Source organism: Acomys russatus, chromosome 5 (genome assembly GCF_903995435.1).
Source record: "Acomys russatus chromosome 5, mAcoRus1.1, whole genome shotgun sequence".
Classification (NCBI taxonomy): Eukaryota; Metazoa; Chordata; class Mammalia; order Rodentia; family Muridae; genus Acomys; species Acomys russatus.
In genome coordinates, this window is record NC_067141.1 from 6,389,744 (window position 1) to 6,410,330 (window position 20,587).

General features: G+C 48.7%; 1 protein-coding gene across 1 annotated transcript in view; it reads left to right on the forward strand.

Annotated features, from left to right (window-relative positions):
• Katnip (katanin interacting protein) overlaps nucleotides 1–20,587 on the forward strand; it is a 175,366-nt gene that overhangs the window by 112,889 nt on the left and 41,890 nt on the right. The window contains exons 9-13 of the mRNA XM_051145201.1: nucleotides 3,116–3,285; nucleotides 4,643–4,708; nucleotides 5,893–5,999; nucleotides 7,739–7,841; nucleotides 11,229–11,444. Of these exons, the coding sequence (XP_051001158.1) occupies nucleotides 3,116–3,285; nucleotides 4,643–4,708; nucleotides 5,893–5,999; nucleotides 7,739–7,841; nucleotides 11,229–11,444 (662 nt within the window). The remainder of the gene's footprint in view (nucleotides 1–3,115; nucleotides 3,286–4,642; nucleotides 4,709–5,892; nucleotides 6,000–7,738; nucleotides 7,842–11,228; nucleotides 11,445–20,587) is intronic.

Consider the following 20,587-nt stretch of genomic DNA (forward strand, 5'->3'; position numbering starts at 1 on the left):
TCTCAACAAACAAACCAAAGCAGGGTCAGAGCTGAGGTGTGTCTTTCAAAGGCTCTCCCCAGTGACCTATATCACTCCCTTCCACAGTGGCGCTTCGCAAAAGTCTACTCAGGTTTTCCTATCTAGGGCTGGCAAGATGGCTCAGGAGGTAACAGATCCTGCTGCCAAACTTGAAACCTGAATTCAATCCCCAGGACCCGTATGGTGGGAGGGAGAACCAAATTGTCCTCTGCTCTCTACAGTGCACCCACACACATATGCACATATGCACACCCACACACATCAATCATTCAACCAATATGTAAATAAGAAAATAAAGAAAAATGTGAAATAACATTTGTTAGAACATGCTAATGTCTGACCTCTGGAAATGCTCCCAGATATCAGAAGTGCGCTTCACTCTTCTGGTGCTTGTCAGTGCAGCCCCACCCACAGTCAAGGGCAGGCCGGTGTGCCGTGCTCACCATGCATTAAGTGTACACTGTATGGCTGGTCTAGGGTATAATGCATGAGGGCCAACTTGGGGTAGTGAGCATTTCCATCTCCTCAGTCATCACCATCTGTGGTGGGAACCTTCAAGCGCTCCTCAAGCTCTGTGGGGATGTCGGGTTAACTGCTGTGAACTGAAAACCCCTCCCTCCCCGTGCTAGGAAGCATTAGAAGCAGTCCTCACAACTTCTTGTCCCTCACCCTCATTGCCCAGCCTCTTTGTGTCTTCTCTGTGTTCTCTCTTGTCCCCCATCAGCCCCCAGTGACCTTTCTATCAGTTCTGTGTTGCTATATAGTTTACTCTCTGCCATTGAGCAAGAGTATGTGCTATTTCTTGCTGTGCTTGGCTTATGTCACTTAACATAGCATCTTCCAGTTCCATCCATGTACTGTAAATGACCAGAGCCCAGTCTCTTTACTGCAGAATGACACTTCACTATACGCATGTGCCACATAAAAAAGATTCGTCTGTCAGAAGCACCTTGGTTGACTTAACCTTTTCCAATGGTACTACAATAAACATGGATATTCAGGTAATTAGTGTACACACACACACACACACACACACACACACACACACACACACGACCATTCTAACTGAGGTCCATAGCACACAGTGCTTTTGATTTGCATTTGCTTGGTGTTTCACATGGCTGAGCATTTGTCATATACTTGTTAGCCATTTGACTATTGTTTTTTGAAGTAGTTTTTGATTGTTTTTTTTTTGTTTGTTTGTTTTTGAATGGTTTGTCTTTTATTACTTTTAATTCTGTAGAAGTATATATACATGAGTTCAGGTGCACACAGAGGCTCTGGCCTGGAGCTAACGCTACAGGTGGTTGTGGCCACTGATATTGTTGCTGGGTATTAAACTCAGGTCCTCTGGATGAGCGGTGTGTGCCGCCCTGTCCATTCTTCTGAGAAGTGTCTATTTAGGTCTTCGGCCACAGGTTTTTGTTGTAGTGGTGGGTTTTGTTTGTTTGAGACCAGGCACCTGAACAGTTTGGCCCCTAGGCTCACACAACCCGCCACCTCAGCCTTCTGAGCTGTGTACCACCAAACCTAGTTTACGTCCCATGTTTTAAAAAAGAGATTTGTTTTATTTATATGTGTCTGTGTCTATGTCTGTCTGTCTGTGCATATATTCATGTGCCCATGGAGGCCAGAAGAGGGTATCAGATCTCTTCAGGTGGTTGCAAGTTGCCTACTATGGGTGCTAGGAACTGAACCCAGGTCCTCTGGAGGAGAAGCAATCACTCTTAACCACTGAGCCATCTCTCTAGTCCCAAGTACCGTTCTTAATCAGCATCTTATTTATTTTTCAGTGTATGTGTACATGTATGTGGGTGTGTGGTTTTGTGTGTGTGCATGTTGCACATGTCTGTGCATGCTGTGGAGAACATATTATTGTGGTTGTCCTATTATTCCTCATGCCCTATTTTCAGTCAAGGTTTCTCACCGACTGCAACTCAACAACTAGGGTAGGTTTGCTGGCCAGAAAGCCCCAGGCATCCATAAGTCTCCCCCTCCCCAATGCTGGGCTTACAATCTCGTACCACCCTGCTCATTGCACTTAACTGACTGAGCATGAATTATTTTTTTGTTTAGTTGTTTTTGTTATTGTTGTTTGTTTGTTTGTTTGTTTGTTTTTGTGATGGGAATGATATTGAATCTGAAGATTGCTTTTGTCGGTGTAGACATTTTACCAATATGATTTTTCCAGCCATGAGCATCCAGTGCCTCCCTCACTCTCATTCAGATGCAGTGTTCTGACAAGAGCATGGCAGGAGAGCTGAGGGCCAAGGCGGGAAGGTAATCAGCATCTGCCAGTGTTTGCAAAGAGCAGGCAAGGAGAAGGGTGCTTTTCTTCGGCTTGCACCATGTCGCACGTACACAGCTGCCCTGGTGTCCATGAAGGGCTGCTTCCTGTCCCCTTCTTCTTGCACTTAACACTGCAGCATGGGTTTTCCAAGAACAAGCATGTCAACTGTATAATACCAGACACAGTCCACCCATGAATTGTGGAGTATTTAGGATTAGCATAAAACTGTTATCTAAGCCACAGGCTATGTTCAGATTTCTTTCCTTGCTACAATAACTGACACCTCCCCCCATTTCTGTGTGTGTATGTGCACGTGACAGCCAGAGGTTGGCACTGAGTGTCTTCTTCAATGGCAACTCCACCTTGCATTTTGAAGCAGGCTCTCTCACTGAACCTGGAACTCAGCATTTCAGTTAGACTGCTAGTCCAGCAAGTCTATAGAATCCTTCTGTCTCTACTCCTAGAATTGGGATACGGCTTTATATAATCATGCCCATTTTTTTTACACGGCTGGGATCTGAACTCAGGTGTTCAGGTGTGTGTGTGTGTGTGTGTGTGTGTGTGTGTGTGTGTGTGTATTTTACTGGCTCCAGTCCTGAGATATCCATTGCAGCTACTTACTGTGCCTGCCTGGGTACTTTTAATTTGGAACAGTTCTCCAAGCTTCCTTCATCCCTCAAGACCTTGACATATTTAAAGGGGCTACTCAGTTCTTTTACAGAGTGTCCCTCAATAGGATCTAATGAATTTTGAGCTGTTTTCTGAGAACAGAAGCTAAAGAACATCTCTGTCTTCTTTCCGCAGGGCCTGGCAGCCGGAGAGACAGACCTTTGTCAGCAGCCCGCAAAGCATATGCAGCCGAGGATCGAGAAGAAGACGCCTCAGCGGTGCTGAAGGCCATCCAGGTGGAGAATGCAGCTGTGCAACAGGTGGTCCTCAGCCAAGAGCCTGAGCTGCCCACCAGTCCACAGCAGGTGGGAGTACCTGTCGGGAGCAGGGCTAAGGAGGAGCTGGGGACATGCAAGGACAGGCAAGGTTTGAGCAGCAGCCGTCTCTGCCCACAGACGCTACATTTCACCTGTTTGTGGACAGCTGTTCTCCGTCTGTCCAGAGCCTCACTTCAGCTGCCGTCTTGCAACTTCTGGGTTATTTCTGGCAACTAAGCACTACCTTGTGACTCACTGGTCATCTCTCTGCAAAGCTGGGATGGCTAATGTAGCCAGCGTTGGCTACTTTATGGGTTCTTCTTTCTTCCACTCTTCTCCACTCCTTTTCCTCCTCATTTTCAACCCCCTGGCACTAGATAAGAGAGAAAAAGGGATAGAGAGGAAGGGAAAGAGATCCCTGAATAGAGTCAGGGCTTGGAAAGGGGGCAACATTATCGTTGCTGATAATGGGATTGTTGAATTCCTTGGGGCAAGTTCAAGCTTAGCTGTCAGAATATCTAATTTCTTCTTGTTGCTGTTTCTTCTTTGAGCACAACAACTTCACAAACAGCAAGCAATAATAATCAACAACCAACAACCCATCCCACCCTCAGGGCTCTAGCATTTATATAGAAAGTCCCCAGAATTCCAAATGGCACACAGTCACAGAAACTCTCAGCAGCTGGCCAGCCCACACCCACCCGTGCTAGAGCATGAGGCAAATCATAGTCAGCTGCCGCAAAGTGGCACATAGGCCCACACCTGGGATTAAAGCAAAGCATATTATAATCTTTCTGTTTTAAAAAGAACCCGAATTCCAGAATGCTCACTACCAACTTAGGCCTATACTACCAAATTCCAGACCAGTGTGTGGCTGAATGGATGCTAGGAGATGGCTCTCCTGATGCTGGTCCCTGAGTGTGAGCCACAAGGTCCCTGCTATTCCCCTGGCCTACTTCCCTCATTCCTGCAGGATGACTACCCAGACCTCCAGTAACAAACTGGAAGGTAGTGGTGTGGGGTAGAGCAGGGGTCTTGGGAAGCTGAGGCCGTACATACTCAGAATGTTGCACAGCCTCTGGCTCTGCTGCTGAGACCTTTAATCTGTCCCACTCAAGGCTCTTGGTGAACCCCACCATAGGCAGGGTCCTCTGTCTGGATTATAGATGTAGCCAGCTGGGGTCGCATGCAGGGCCAGCCTGGCTGTCAGCCCACATTCTTGTCCATGCTGCTCTGTGTTCTCTGGCTGCTGAGCAGAGCCTGGAGTGGATCTTCCCAGAGGTTGCCTTTTGCCCAGGCTGTCTGGAGCACATGGAAAGGGGCGCTGTTTCTCTGCCCTCCTCATATGGGAGGAGTGCACAGCAATGGCTTACCCTTCTCATGTCATCTGATGCTGTCTCCGTAGGACACTGAGGAACCACCAGCAAAATCATGGCCCGGTCTGCTGAAGGCCAAGGAGAACAGCCCTGAGGTCAGTGTGAGGCTGCGCCCAGCCAAGCCGGACACACATATAACACCCTATCCGTACCCATAAGCACATTACCCTGATGGCTTCAAGCCAGTTCCCTTCCACAGTCCCAGGAGCTCTTCTCTGCAGCCTGTGCACTGGCCTTCTACCCACTTCACAGCTGTGGAAGTTGGGGCTTGAGTGGCTTGGCCAAACTTGCAAATTGAAGCTGGAGTCCAGCCAGGCCTGCTGACTTGCTTCCTTCTTCCATTTCTATTTTCCAATGAAACAATGCTAAGATAAGTAGATCTTATTTTTGAGAATAAATACGTTCTATCTGTCCAGGCCAATCAGGCATATCTCGTATGGGTGTGAATTAATTAAACACCAAGGAAATGTCTTTAGGGCACTCAGGTGCTCCCAGTGTTCTCAATACAGAGATGACCCATGGTGTGAAGAGCTTATAGGTACAGTCAGTGGAGCCAAAGGACATATGAGGACAGGGTGCTTGGGAGGGGCCATGCTTGCTCTAACAGGTGGTCTCAGGTCACTGCCTGGTAGGTGGACTGGGAGCAGCTGGAGGTAGCCAGGAGCTAGCTGCACTAAGGACCAGAAAGAAGCCCAGTGTGATGGGGTGGGTGACATGCAAAGGGGGAGCAGCACAGAGTCCCAAGATGAGTTTCTTTCCTAATTGCCTTTGTCCTGCTAGATTGCAGTCATCTTGGGTAGTTGCCAGTTAGTGTTTCTGACTGCCCTGTGATCCAGGGTTCCTGAGTAGCCTGACCCTTGATCCCCCACAAGCTTCCACCTACAGCAGCTACCTGCAAATAGGTATCAGGTTCCATTCCAGCTCAGATGATAGAGGAGAAAAGAAGAAACATGGAGAATCACTCATGAGTCTGTTTGGGGTCTGGTCTCTTAGGAAGAAACTGAACCCAGGTGGATTGACATGGTGAGTGGTTGGGTGACAGAAGTGTTCAGTAGCTCATAGAAGGATTATTTCCCAGAACCTCCCTGGTCAGAGTGATCTGAGAATATATAAGGGATTATAAACGGACCCTCCCCAGGCTACCACTGTCACCTTTGTGCTCCCCTATCTGCCTGGTGGTGCAGGTACCTGGAAAGCCCATGCCTTTGGCCAATGCCTTGTTAGGTGTCAGGCTGCAGGCTTCCTTGGATATTTGTCTAATTGGCTTTTCTGCCCTTAGCTGCTTGCTGACACTCCAGTGACCACCAATCCTGAGCTGTGCAAGGCAGCAGGGGGAGCCAAAGCCGTGAGCCAAGCCATGGACAAAGCAGGAACTTTGGAAAGCAGGTATTCTCCATGACAGCCGCAGAGCCCAACCCAGAAGACCCACAGCAGTGCAGCCACGAGGGCCTCACTGACAACGGCTCCTCTTATTGCTTTAGTCATTTTGCTTAGCTTTGACTACAAAGAGTTTAGTGGGCACACAGTTTCAGAAGCGTCAGTCCATTGTAGTGGGACGTTCCTGTCATAACAACCAAGAAGCAGGTACAATTACATAAAGGGGCTCGGCAAGATGACAATCACAAGGACCCCTGGTGACCCTGCCTCCCACTATTCACCACCTTCCAATAATGTCATCATATCAGAAATTCCTCAGCGGGTGAAGCCATTTATTGCGTCAGAGCCCTTGTGAACTAATCCTGTCTAGAAATGCCTCAGTCAGAAGCCCTGAGGTATGGCTCACTCATTTTCTCAGCTGTTCTCAATCCTGTCCAGTCACGGTGGCGGCCAACCGCCCACCATGGTATTCCAGAGCATTTTGACTAGCAACTTAAGAGTCCCACCCTCCCCTCACTCTCCCCAGCTCCAAAGCGTAATAGCACTGATAGGCCCTCTTTCCAGCAAGTGGCTTAATCTGCCTCAAGTGCTCACTGGAGCACCCCACAAACTAACTTGTCACAGGGTGGCTCTAAGTATCAGCCTCCGAGACTTGTTTTTGTTTTGTTTTTGTTTTTGTTTTTGTTTTTTTGGTCAAAGTATGTTCAGTGTGGCATTCTGTCCCTTAACATATCACATAGGTCCTGGGACTATGAAGTGTTAATAGCAAAATAGACTCATTTCTGATCTTCAGGGAACCTGAAGCGCAGCTGTACCGTGCAGTGTCACACACGTCTTGGAACGTAGGCATACTCCCATGGCCACTATGCAGGGGTATGCATGTTGCAGGCTGTATAAAGTGCCTGGCTGAGGAGTAGGAGGCGACTTCTGAATGTTGGTCATTAAGTGCCATGACCCGAGGCAGCAGCAGGCCAGGAAGGAGACAAGGCTCTCACAACAACTCTGTTGCACAGAGTGGGGCATGCTAGCGAAGCCATGTACCCTCCAAGCCTCCTCCATCCCCCAGGGAGCTCCTGTTCACAGTGTGTTGAAAGACTGGATGGCTGAAGGCAAAGCTATCCATTCCTGCATGTTTGCAGACCCCAGATGGAAACTGCTCCACTTCACCACAGCCATAAATCAGAGCTCTCTCGGTTTCCAGCCGCAGGGCTGGTTGTAGCTGACAGCTCTGCAGCAGGCAGCACTAGCCAAAGGCTTCATCACTGGAGTCCTCTGTGCTTTGGGGTTCTGCACATGTGGGGTGCATACCATCTATAGCAAAGGGAATGGGTTCATCTCTAAGCTTGAGGTTGGCAGTTTCTGTGAAGAGCCTGCTGGGAAATTCTGCAGCCTTGGCAGGTGGGGGTTTTGTTATTTGTTGTTAGTCTTAACAGTGCTTAAAACACATAAAAGCTGCTCATAGCTGCCAGGTCATACAAAACAGGCTGTGGGCTAGGTTAGCCTGGCTCCTAGCCCTGTCTATGAAGAGGGTCTCAGTCAGCTGACTTCTTTTCTGGGCTCTGATTTCATTACTAACTGTCCAGGGGCTGACACACAGAGAGGACATCCATGTATGGCCTTGAGCTCTGTGCAGGGTGCAGACAAGCTTCTCAAGTGACCACTCAAGGCCTGTGGTCCCTTTCATGGTACTGTCCTCTTGTGTGTGTTCTTAGTTATTGTCTCTTTGCTGAAACAAAATCCCATTTCAGACAAGAGCATAAGCTTCTGGGAGTCTTGCAGACCACGGAAAATGACACCACCCATCTCAGCCGTGTGGCTGTACCAACAGAGAAGCCAGGAGCAGACCCAGAGGTGAGAGCCTATACTCATGGGACAGCCTATTGTACCAGTGTCACCCTGAAAGCTGAGGGAAGGGGCCTTGGAGCAGCTATCAATTTTGGTTGGTGGGGATGACCCAGATGGTGGCCATCTCAACATCTCTCTGCCGAGTCATGTACATGATGGAGCGATAGAGGCACAAGAAGACAGGTGTAGGCCAGAAGAAGTTTGTGCCAAAAGAAAATATAAATAAACCATAAGCCCACAGGACAATATCCAGTGTTACCCATAGTCAAGAACAGAAAATTAAGCATGGTGGGTATGGTGACAAATGTCTGTAATTGGTAGGCTGAGGCAGGAGTATTTTGAGTTAGAGGCCAACCTGGACTCCATAACAAGCAAACAGAAGGAGGAGAGAAAATACAAAGCATACAAAGGAGGGCAGGAAAGATGGCTCTGAAGGTGGAGGTGTTTGTTGCCAAGCCTGGTGACTAGGCTTGATGCCAGAACCCACATGGTAGGAGGAGAGACCTGACTTCCAGAAGTTGAGCTGTCCTCTTACCTCCAACACACACACACACACACACACACACACACACACACACACACACACACACGCACGCACGCGCACACACACGCACGCACGCACACCCGCACACACACACACACACACACACACACGCACGCACGCACAGAGCAAATAAGTAAATGTAAAATTTTAATTATATAAAGTTAGCTGCAGATAGATATTGGTAGGAACCTTCCAGTACAGTGTGACTTCAGTGGCTCTGAGCACAATAGCAGGGTGTCACATGGAGCCAGTCATCCAAGTTCCACAAGCAACACAGGATGCTGGGAAAGTGCCACTCAGTGTCTGACACAGGATAGGAGGAACCCGTAAATTCCAGTTTCAAAGTTCATCTTTGAGAAAAATCAAAGCCCCTACCCCACCCCGCCAGCAGCATGGAACAGCTGCCTCTTGAGTTTAGAAAACTCACCATGTGTTGTGATTGGAACCACATTAGTAAAAGCCCATGTGGATTAAGTTTCTCTACAAAGGATAGAAAAATCCAGGGTAATGTGACTTATGCAAATTACAGGTACTGAGCACTGACAACACGGAGGGTGGCCTAGTGTGCACTGCATCCTGTAGCCAGCTAAGTCTTTCCACTTAGCCTTCATGGAGTCACTTGCACCCCGGGGCTCCATCCCAGTGCTAGCCCCACCTCTGCTCTTTCTTGGGGTTCTTAATAGTGGCAGAAGCTTCCCGCACTGCCTGTGAGAAGAGCATGCCTGCACCAGCCTAGGCTTGATCAACAAACCCCTCCTTCATGGTGGCCCAGGGGACAGCACACACTGATTGCTTAGGAAGGGCCAGTCTGCTGCACCATGACCTCTTGACCAAGGAAGGATATGTGGTAAGTTGCTAAGCTAGAGGAAACCAAGTGGTTTCAGTGAGGGGGGCAGTGAGCACCAGGGACCAGTGCCTTCCTAGCCAGTCCTCCCTCGGCCCGTGTCATCCATGACAAGCGGTGACACTTCTCAGCTCATACTCCGGCCTCTGCACAGTCTCTGTTCAGGAACTGTGTGTTTTGGGGTGCACTGAGCAGGAGGTCCCCAGCCCTTCGCAGGACATTTGCCTCCTTTCCAGCTTCCTCAGTCTCTCACACCAACAAAGAAATCCACTTGGCCACAGAATGTTCCACCAAACTCAGACTCAGGAGCCAGCCAACACCAGAGTCAAGCAGGCCAGTCCTGCAAGCCTGGGACTCAGGCCCAGAGTAGCCAAGGGCCTGGCCAGAGAAGGACAAGGGAGATACGGGTTCTTACAGTTCAGCTAATCCAAGCTGGTGCTGTATTCCTGCCAGGAGCTCCAAGCTGACCTGTCCTCACACCACCGCCCCCGTGTCTCCATTCCTGTTCTCTTTGTGTGGCAATCAGCTTGTCCAAACCCATGCTGGGAGTGCTCACACGTCTCACTGGCCATTAATTAAAAAAATAAGTGGGGAACAGTTGCTGTTCATTTACTCGGCTCCCTGCTCACAGAACCGTTGCAGATACCGATGCTAATTAACAGAGGGCACGTGCACGCAGGGAAATGCACCATTTCATGAGTGGCTGATCCGTGGTGACCAGTGCTGCAGTTGGGCCCTGAGGGCCTCCAGCAAGCCATAGCACAGAGTTGCTGTTTATTGATGGCATTCACGCACGCTCCCAGACCAGACAGCCTCACCAGGAGCGGGGAGGCTTTAAAATCAGTGAAGGAGAGCCAGGAATCGAGCCCATTTTGACCTGAGCACACATGGGGCTTTTTTGTATGTGTTAGGGTCTTGCTTAACCTCCAGACTGGGACCTTCACAGAGAAGGTTGCATCCTGCTTTCCCCTCCAGGCTGGGAATGTCACATGACTGGCCAAGGCCGGAGTCTTTGGTACATGCTGTCATACTGCACCCGGTGCATGCGCTGGCAGCTTAAGCAGCAGACTGATCTTTTTCATAGCTGCAAAGATGGCCAGTCCAAGGTCAAGGTGTTGCCTGGCTGATTTCTTCTCAGACATTACTCCTTGCCTTGCAAATGGCAACTTCCCCACTGGGCTTACACACTCAGTCTCTTTCTCTGTGTATGTCCCTGGTGTTAAACCCTGTGGCTCCAGATTTCCTCCTTTTATAAGGCCTCCAGGCAGATGAGAAGGTGGCCCTCCCCAGTGGCCTCATTTGATTTAATCACCTCTTAAAGGCCCTGACTGCAGACAGTCACATCTTGGGACCTGGGCATTAGGGTTTAAACAGTGGATATGGGGGAAACCAACACCACCCAGGTCACCTGGCAGCTTCACATGTTACAGCATGCTCCTGGGCCATGAATACTACAGTGGAGCGAGTGTGTGCTCACAGTCTTTCACAAGCTCTCTTTTTCACCTGAAGGCCTCCAAGTGTGATACTTAGTAAGTGCTGGGGGCGCAGTTGCTATATATATCTATGTTTATTTTTCTGTACTAGAACTAGAACCCGAGGCATTATGCATGCTAGGTTTTACCACTGAGCCACACGCACCCCAGTCCCTGTTTTATATATTATTTTAAATTTTAATTTAGAGTGTGTGTGTGTGTAGGTTAAAGAGCAACTTGTAGCGTCAGTTGTCCCTTTCCACCGTAGGTTCTGGGAGTCAAACTTGGCAGCAAGTACCTTTACTCACTATCACTAAGCCATCTGTCTAGCGCACTCCCTGTGTTATAGACACCTTAACTATAAGAGCCCTTACAAGCCTCATAATAGCCACAATGGGCAAGTGCTACAAGTGTCTGCAGCGCACAGGTGGGCACTGAGGCAACATGAGGCCGAGCACTGGATGAAGGCCCAGGTGGTAGAAGAATGGCAGCACCAAGCTTGGGCTTTCTGCCCTGTGGTCTTTTCTCTCCAGGAGAAGTGCAAAGTGGGAGCAGATGAGATTGAAGACGCCGTCTACGTGACCATGGAAATCCTGTCCAACTGGGGCAACGCTTCATGGGTGGGTCTCACAGAAGTCCAGTTCTTTGACCTGAACAACATAAAGCTTTACGTCTCACCTCATGACGTGGACATCCGGAACGCAGTGCTGCCGGGCGAGCTGGGCTGCCTTGTCAGCAGGGACTTAGTGGTAAGTGAAGAGTTCCTGGGCTTGATTCTACTGGGCCGTTTGGTGTGTGTTCTCTGCCCACAACGAGAGTGCAGTTTGGAGAAGAAGGCTGTCATCAACCCTAGTCTTTCTCTGCACCAAGGGAGGAGCCTATGGGAATGGGACCCTCTGATGCACCTAGTGTCTCTTCCTGAGGTCTTACCCAAATGGCTGCTTTGTGTCCTGCTGTGGCCACTAAATGTAGGCCACTAGGTGTCACTAAGGCTAGTGCCAATGTTTTGTAGATGAAGAAACTACATTGGAGATGAGCATGCATGTGGCAAGGGGCACACAGAGGAAGGTAGTGGGACCCAGTTCAGGAGCTGCAGCCTGGCCCACACACGGTGCCCACACCTCTTCAGGGTGCGGCTTCTGAAGCCACAGATCCATACTCAACACACACTGAATACGTTTTCTTTTTAGGTAGTTATTAGAGGTTACTTTTATAAGCAGTGGTATTTCTCTTGTTTCTATCTTTTTGCTGCTTTTTATGGGTTTTTGAGACAGGCTATCACTACATTCTCTGGGCTGTCCTTGAACTCACTACAAAGCCTAGAGTAACTGTGAGTTCACAGTTCTCCCCCCTCTGCTTTCCTTGTTCTGTGTTACAGGTGCCACTGCTAACCGTCCTCCCCCTCTGCTTTCCTAGTTCTGTGTTACAGGTGCACACCACCATGCCCTGCCTCTTCCTGTCACTTTCAAGTTAGCTGCACTAAGCAGAACAGCCAGCCACGTGGCCTTCCTGTGCTGTGCCTGGCACCATTCTTGATTGCCTTGGAAGAGCCTGTGGAACCTAGAACAGAGCGTGGGTTGGGACAGGTGACAGGTGCTCTTCTGTATCTCTTAAAGCCCTGTCACATACCTCGATGATGTACTCCACTGTGCTGGTTGGCTATTGTTTTTTTTTTAACTTGACACAAGCTTGGGTTATCTGGGAAGAGGAACCTCTATTGAGAAAAGTAGCTCCATCAGATTGGCCTATAGGCAAATCTGTGTGACAGACATCTTCTTGATTAAAGGTTGATGTGGGAGGGCAGGGCCCTCACCTGGGCAAGTAGTCCTAGGCAGTATAAGAAAGCCAGCTGAGGCGGCCATGAAAACACACCCTTAAGCCGCACTTCCCCATGATTTCTACTCAGTGTCTGCTTCGACGTTCCTGTTTTGGGTTCCTGCCCTGGCTTTCCACAAAGGTAGACTATAATCAGGACACATAAGCCAGATGCACCCTTTTCTCTCCCACACTGGGTCTACTCAGTGTTGACTTACAGCAGCAGAAACCTAACTGTGACATCTACCCAAAATTAATATTGTCCTTTAAAGTACTGAAAATGAAAATAGCCGCCACACGCTTGGGCCTTGCCCTGGGCCAAGTACTGTTCAGAGTATTTTCTGTGAGATCCTGGTGTCCCTAACTACAGGCTGGAGAAGCAGACTGACTGATGTCCAAAGCCAGCTCACAGCCTCTGCCCGCAGACAACTCCCTTAGCTTTGAGCTTGGTTTCTTGTCTGTCAGGGAAGCAGGATACTGCATAGCTAGTGCAGTGCTGGGAGGAGAGGGGAGCTTCGGAGCCCCCAGCCTCTACTGTTAGCTATGTGCTCTTAGATGACTCACTGCCATCTCTGAGGGTCTGCCATTCTGCTCCTGCAAAATAGGAGATAGGAGGTAAACTAACCTGTTAAAACCTTTAGATTTTCAGCAGTGGAAACTGAGTCTGGCTCACTTTAGCATATACCTTTAAGAATTATTTTTATTTCATGAGTATTTGTCTGTATGTATGCCAAGTGTGTGCAGTGCCTGCATCTGATACCCTAGATCTAGAGTTACAAGTGGTTGTGAGCCACCTAGGGACCAACCCCAGGTCTTCTGCCAGAGCAGGAGTGCTCCTAACTGCTCAGCTATCTCTCCTGTCCCACTTGGACATCCATCTTAAAAGACATGTGTTATAGTCAGGCAGCATGGTAGCCGGAGGCCTAGCTAGGAGGATCAAGTGTTTGAGGCTAGTCTGCAGTGCATGGTGTGGCCTAACTACCCCCTCCAAAAACCCAATCACAACAAGGCTTAGGTATAGCTTAGTGGTAGTATATTCCATATATAGTATGGCCAGGCCCCTGGCCTCTATTCCCAGGTCTACTAGAGAGGAATGGCTAAAGGGAAGACTGGAGGAAGGGAGGAAGGGGGAACAAAAGTTTTTAAAATCAGTGGGCAGTGATGGCCTTTAATCCCAGACCTAGGGAGGCAGAACAGGCAGATCTCTGTGAGTTCAAGGCCAGCCTGGTCTATAGAGTGAGTTCCAGGACAACCAGGGCTACACAGAGAAACCCTATATTGAAAAGGGGAAAACAAAGAACAAACTAAAGAAAGAAAGTGTTTAAAATCTAAAAGATAGTGGGTTCTATCCCCCAAATTATCAGGAAAGAACCTGGGGGTGTTGCCTTAAAGTCTTTGACCATCTGCTATACTGTCCTCAGCTGAAGGGGACAGTCCTTGTGAGCATCACGGGGTCCTGTGGAGCATCCTGAGCATCAGGGCTCTGATCTGTAGGGTAGGATGGGCAGGAGGCCGCAGCTGGAAAGAGTGTGAACTTGAGACCTCTGGGGAAGGTGCGCCACCCTGTTTCAGGGTTTTACAGGCAACTCACACAGCAGCAAACCTCAAGACGGATCTGTACTTTGGTTTGTGACCATGGGATACCGTCACAAAAGGGAAGGGCATGGAGAAGGAGGGGACCACCCACTTAGTCTGTACAATCTTTATTGAGCTGCTTTGGCTGGGTGAGGCGCTGGCTAGTCAACTTGTTCTCCTGTCACTCTGCGGGCACTATTCAGCCCCCAGAGAAGAAAGTGATGGACCAACCTGGCATGGCCTCCAGATGCCAGGTCCACCAAGATGCCCAGCAGGGCAGGCAAGGATCCCCTCCCACACCCAGAACATACACAGAAAGAAGCAGGATAAACTTGAGATGGCTGCACACTAGCTGAGCACCCAGCTGGTCTGTGCCCACCCTCTCCATCCCTGGCCCATGATGTTGTGATGCCTTCACATTTATATGCCCAGCCCCATAGGTGCCTGGTCTTTCCTACCAGCTTCCCGCACCTTGTATCTTGTCCCCTTTAGGATTTCTTTGCTTAGCAAATGTTGTCTTCACCTCCTAGGCAACCCCCTGCCCAGTGTTTACAGCCTTTGAAGTTAGGGATTTCCCAAATCAGTAGTTATTTCAAATAGATTTATTTTCCATTTATATTTCATCAAAATGTTAAGAGCTGGGTAGTACATACCTTTTTGTCCCGAGACTACAGTGTGACTAGGCCAGTCTCTTACCTAGCTGCTTTTGAGATCTTCCATGAACCCTGTGTCTCGGCTTCCCAGGTGGGCCTGACATTGAGCCTTCTCCATCTCCCCAGTCCCTCCCAGGCCCCAAGGCCTGGGAAATGGGATTCCTTCCATATCTTCTCTTCCTGCTCCCACTTCATTCTCTTTAAGTTGGAGCTTCCTAGAGGGACAGAACCCAGAATGTATATTTCAAAGGGATTTATTAGTGGCCATCCACACTAGAGAGGCGAAGACTCTCTAGTAGCTGTTTGGTCTGTGCAACTGTATGCCACTGTAGACCCAGTTGGGTCCTGAAGGCCTAAAGGCTCCCTAGAGAGCTCAAGGTCTCCCTCCAGTTATGTTGGAAGGCTGCCAGAGCTGTGTTTAGTGAAGGGTGGGTGGAAGCAGCTTTAGGATACACACTCATCTGCAAGAGCAATAGTGAGCTAACAGGGAAGCAAGCAGGATGGCCTTTTCCTCAGATTTTTGTTATATTTGGTGCCTCACTTTGGGGAGGGTCTTTCCCATCACCTAGTCCTTCTTGGAAGTACCCTCACAGAAATATCAACAAATAACAGTTGCCTCTTATACCTGGGCACCTGCCTTAGGGGGATGGGTCTAACAGTGCCCTATCTGCCCCTACTCCTTTCTCCAGTAGCCCACCTCTATCATCCCCGCATCTCTGGGCACACTGAGTCAGATCCTCTGCATTTGCATTTCAGCAAGGCTTCTCTGCCCATAGTATGGAGAACTCTGTCCTTTCCTGCCCAGTCGCTGGTGTGTCATTTTTATTCTCCTCAGAGTCTGTCTCACTAGAACAAACACTCCTGTACCTGGGCTTATCTGCCTCCCCCATTTAACTGATAAGCACTTGTCTGTCCTTGGTCACACCATACCCCTAGTACATAAAATCACATGCTGCACACCTTTAACTTTTTATTTGGAAATGATTATAGACCTACAGAAAGCTGTAAAAATGATGCAGAAAAAAGACTATCAATAGAGGGAAAAAATCAATGGAACCAAAGTTAGTTCTTTGAAAGGATCAACAAAATCAAAAACCTCTAGTCAGACTAAAGCAAAGGAGGAAGCAAAGGTTTCAATGCGTATAAAAGGATTGAAGGGGATATCACTACCGACCTTACAGAAATGAGGATTATGAGACTGTATGCCACCAAATTAGGTAACCTATATGAACTATATAAATGCCAGCAAAGGCAAATTACCAAAACTGACCCAAGACAAAATGAGAAGTCTAAAAAGACCAATCCCAAGAAGAGAAAGAAATTAAACTAATTATCAAAAACCTCAAAGGAAGCCTGGGGTGAAATGGTGCCACTGGTGAATCTTGGCAGATATTTTAAGAATGAGCCTTTGACAGTCCCTTCAATCTATCTTATAAAATGTAAAGGAAGAGGGAGTGCGTCCCAATGGATTTTCTAAGTCCATATCACTGAAACCAACAGAAGCATCACAACAGAAAACTACTCACCATTGAACACTCAGGAGGGCACTCAACACATACTTCATGAAACTTCAAGTGAAGGCCACGTGGGACCCAGCCATACCCATGAGGATGGACAGAAGAAATTACAAATACTGTTGAAAGTGAATAGAGCAGCCACTTTCTTCAGAAAGTAAGAAGCAGAGCCACCCTGTGGCTAGAAGTTTCACTTCTGGGTATATAACCAAGAGGTATACTCATTAAAAAAAAAAAAGGTAATGGAAACTCTTAAAAGAAGATGGAAATAACCAAATAACCCAACTACACAGACTGATGAACAGAGATAATTGAAATAGACTAATACAATAGACTGCTGCCCAGCCACGAAAAGGAATGAAGTGTTAGTACAGGCTACAACATGCATGGGCATGGGAAGGCCACATAGTGTATGATTCCCTTTATAGGAAACACAGTCCAAACAGATGCACAGGCACAGGAATAGGAGCAGGGCACGGGAGTGGATGACTAGTGAGTGCAGGGCACCTGTAGTGGGGAGTGAAATGTGCTAGGCAAGGATGGTGATGGTAATTATGTAGCCTGTGAATATGCTGGGAAATCATGGATTATACACTTAGAAATGATGGATGTTGTGGTAAGTAAGTTGTATCTCAATTAAAGGAAAAAGAACACACAGAGATGCCATGTGCTGTTGCCTACTTTTCCCCAAAGATAACAGGCTATCACTGTACTACTAGAAAGCCGTGTGTGTGTGTGTGTGTGTGTGTGTGTGTGTGTGTGTGTGTGTTTCTATGCCATTCAGAGTCATGTATGGCTTTATGAGATTACCAACATATGAAGATGCAGCACTACACCATCCCTCAGGCCCATCCCTACCACCTGGAGCCACTTGTCTGTTCTCATCTCTAAATTCTCTGTCATTTCAAGAATGCTGTAAAAGGGTAGTGGTCCAGCTCAGTGGTAGATACCTTGTTTAGCATGTGTGAGGCTCTGGATTTGATCTCAATGCCAAAGAAGGAGGAGGAGGAGGAGGAGGAGGAGGAGGAGGAGGAGGAGGAGGAGGAAGAAGAAGAAGAAGAAGAAGAAGAAGAAGAAGAAGAAGAAGAAGAAGAAGAAGAAGAAGAAAAGAAGAAGGGAAAGGAAGGAAGGAAGGTAGGCATGTAAGGAAGGAAAAGAAAAAAGAGAAGAGAAAAGAAAGCAGAAAAACTATCCAAATGGCATATAAACACAATACAGTCTGGCGCATTTGGAGGTTGGCTGGTTCCCAAACAGAGTGCCCTTGACATCCTTCCAAATGGTTGGGTACTTTGTTATTGGTAGCTTATTCCTTTGGAAACTGCTAGTTTATTAACATAGTATTAGTTATGAGGCAGCTGGCATTTCTTTGCTGGTGCTTAGATCTGTGTTTAATCAATGCTGGGACAGAAAAACACCTTTGGTTTTGTAGTTGGTCATCACAGAGAGATGTAGCTGTCCCATGCTGGAGAGGGGCACTGAAACTCCTAGAAGCAGCCATCATGTGGGTGTCATGGGGTAAATACCCCGATTCAGTGGTCCATGGTTACAGTCATTCTGAGCTATGTCCACACTGGCTCTCTGTTTCCATGGTGGTCTTACCTTCCAGGACCCTGCAGGAATAGCTAGCTTGATCACACACCCTTCATGAACAACTTGCCTTCCCTTCCTGCCTAGACTTCTAGCACTGTCTTTTAAACAAGCCACTTGCCCAGGGCTTCTTGCCTCATGGCCTGCTGCCAGAATACAAATCGAAGCAGAACATGTCGGTACTCTGGTTCCATAAATGCTTATGATAGTCACTAAGACCAAACGCTCACTCCACCACTTGGACTGTTGGCATCCTAAGGCAGACCGGAGACCAAGATGCACCTTGGTCTTCCATCTACAAGGAGGCCCAGCAGTCCACTTGCCCCAGGGTGCCAGAGGGCCTCTCACCAGAGCAGCAGCAGGAGGCCGCCATGACCCTTGCCCTGCCCCCTCCTTCCTGCCTGTGATTCCAGGCAAGTGCTACAGATGTTCTGCCTGCTGGCCTGGCACTGGAGTGTGTCCAAGATGCGCTGGTCAGTTTCTGGCTTCCCACCAGGCCCTCACACAGATTCTGTCTGAACAGGAAATGCCAGAAGACCTGGCCACTAAGGAGTCCATGAGTTATCCTCAGGTTAACGCACTCTGGTTTCGAATGACGACACATTGCCCCCTTAGATCTCCTTCCTTTCCTTACACTGACAGAAATGAGAAGGGAAATCTATTCCTGTCCCCTTTCTACCAGTGTCAGACTGTCACAGAGGGAGGGGTGAGCGTACCTGCTAGATTTTGAGATGAGGGCTCTTAACCCCACATAGCTGTGAGGAACAGAGTTCTAGCATGGCCAAGGTGCTTCCAGAGTAAGTCAGCATCCGGTGAACCTGAATGCTAGCCAAGGTCTCTTCCCTACTGAAAGCATCACCATCAGGAGACAAGCCCTAGGTGTAATCCTTGCAGCTGGAGCAGGCTGCAGACCCAGAATCAGCAGCCCTCCACCCTGCTGCACACAGAGAGGAATATTCTTGGAGACAAGAGTCGTTAAGATGGTCTCAGATACCAGGTGATGCCTGTTTAGAGTAAATGTCCCCCAGTATTCCAAAGCCTAGATGGCTGTGGGACCAGGCAGGGCTTGGAGGGATGTGAGGGTGAGGGAGAGAGCAGTGATTAATTAGTGGGGACTGATGTGCTGAGAGCGGTAACCTAGCTTCAGGCAATACTGAGCCCCAAGCCCGGCTGTGTGGGCCCCAAATCCCAAGTATTCTGAGTTGGAAGAGAATCCAAAAACCAGGCCCCAAAGGGGAATCTGCCCCATTTTCTCAGTTCTGGCAGTGAATTTATCCCTCCTCCTGCTCTTCCTTCTCCTCCTCCTCATTCTCCTCCTCCTCCTCTTCTTTTTTTTTTTTTTTTTTTTTTTTTTTTTTTTTGGTTTTTCGAGACAGGGTTTCTCTGTGTAGCCTTGGCCATCCTGGACTCACTTTGTAGACCAGGCTGGCCTCGAACTCACAGCGATCCGCCTGCCTCTGCCTCCCAAGTGCTGGGATTAAAGGCGTGTGCCACCACGCCCGGCTCCTCCTCCTCTTCTTTCTCCTCCTCTTTCTTTCCAACATCTCCTGAATTAGATAGATGCCTTTTAACTAGAGGCAACATAGTTCCTTCTGTAAAGCTGCAACCCTAGGACACATGGTGGGAAACCTGTGTCACTTAGCCACTAGGTCAGTCCCTGGCTAAGAAGCTATGCCTAATGCTGGGACTCAGAAATGTGTGAGACTTGGGTTCCCCTTACAGAGCATGGCCAACAGCCCACACTGACCTCGGGTACTACAGGGAACTGAAGCTGCCTGGGGGAGAGGTCAGGGTCACAGAAGAAAGGGAATAAGGGACCCTGTGACAGCCCGTTGACTTTCTCAGGGTGAAAAGTACAAGGAGCATGGTGGAAGCAGAGTCCTGCCCACATCCAGGCAGTGCCCAGGCAGCTGCCAGTGGTGTGTGTTCTGGAGCAGCGCTGGTTTAAATATGTCTTCTGTGCATGTTTATATGTATAGGTGAGAGGAATAATTCTTAAGAGACAGTTCTCTCTACCTTGTGGGTCCAGGAATCAGACTCAGGTTGTTAGCCTTGGCAACAAGTGCCTTTACCCACTGAGCCATCTCGCTAGCCCAGCTGCAGCTTTTGTTACCAAAGAGGTGACTGCAGCAGAAAGTCCCTCGATTTGGCTTTAGCCATCTGCCACCAAAGCTATCCCATGGGAAATGGTGCTGGTGAGGACAAAGACGCCAGCATGCACCTGGCTCTGGTGCCCTGTGTCTTCAGGGGGCAGCCCTGGCGACACCCTGGCTGTCTCCAGCCTCATGCAGAAAATGCCAACAGAAGCCCCCTACACTTGAAAACCCTGAAAGGAGCAGCCGGCTCCATGCCATGGCCCTGCTCCAGCTCATGGCTCAGACATTTCTTTTTCTCAAATTTGAAAAATTCCACAGGGTTTGATAAAAAATCAGAGGCTCTGCTTGCCAGGTTAATCAAACAACGCCAGCATAGGCCCTCTCTACACCCTCCTGGCATCCCTCCCCCACACCCCGTGCCCTCCTCAAAGCCCATTAAGCTGATTAAAATAAAGCCCACTGCATTTTGAGTTCCATCTGGCTGGCAGTTTCTTGCAGGGACAGGCTAGTTGGCGCTATGAAGCGCAACCGGAAAGGGGTGAGAGGAGAGGGCAGCACTCACGGTGGAGATAAGGGGGCCCTGCCCTGCCCTTTAATGTCTGCAGGTTCTAATTTTTCCCTGGAGACAGACAGAAATGTCCCTAAACAGTTC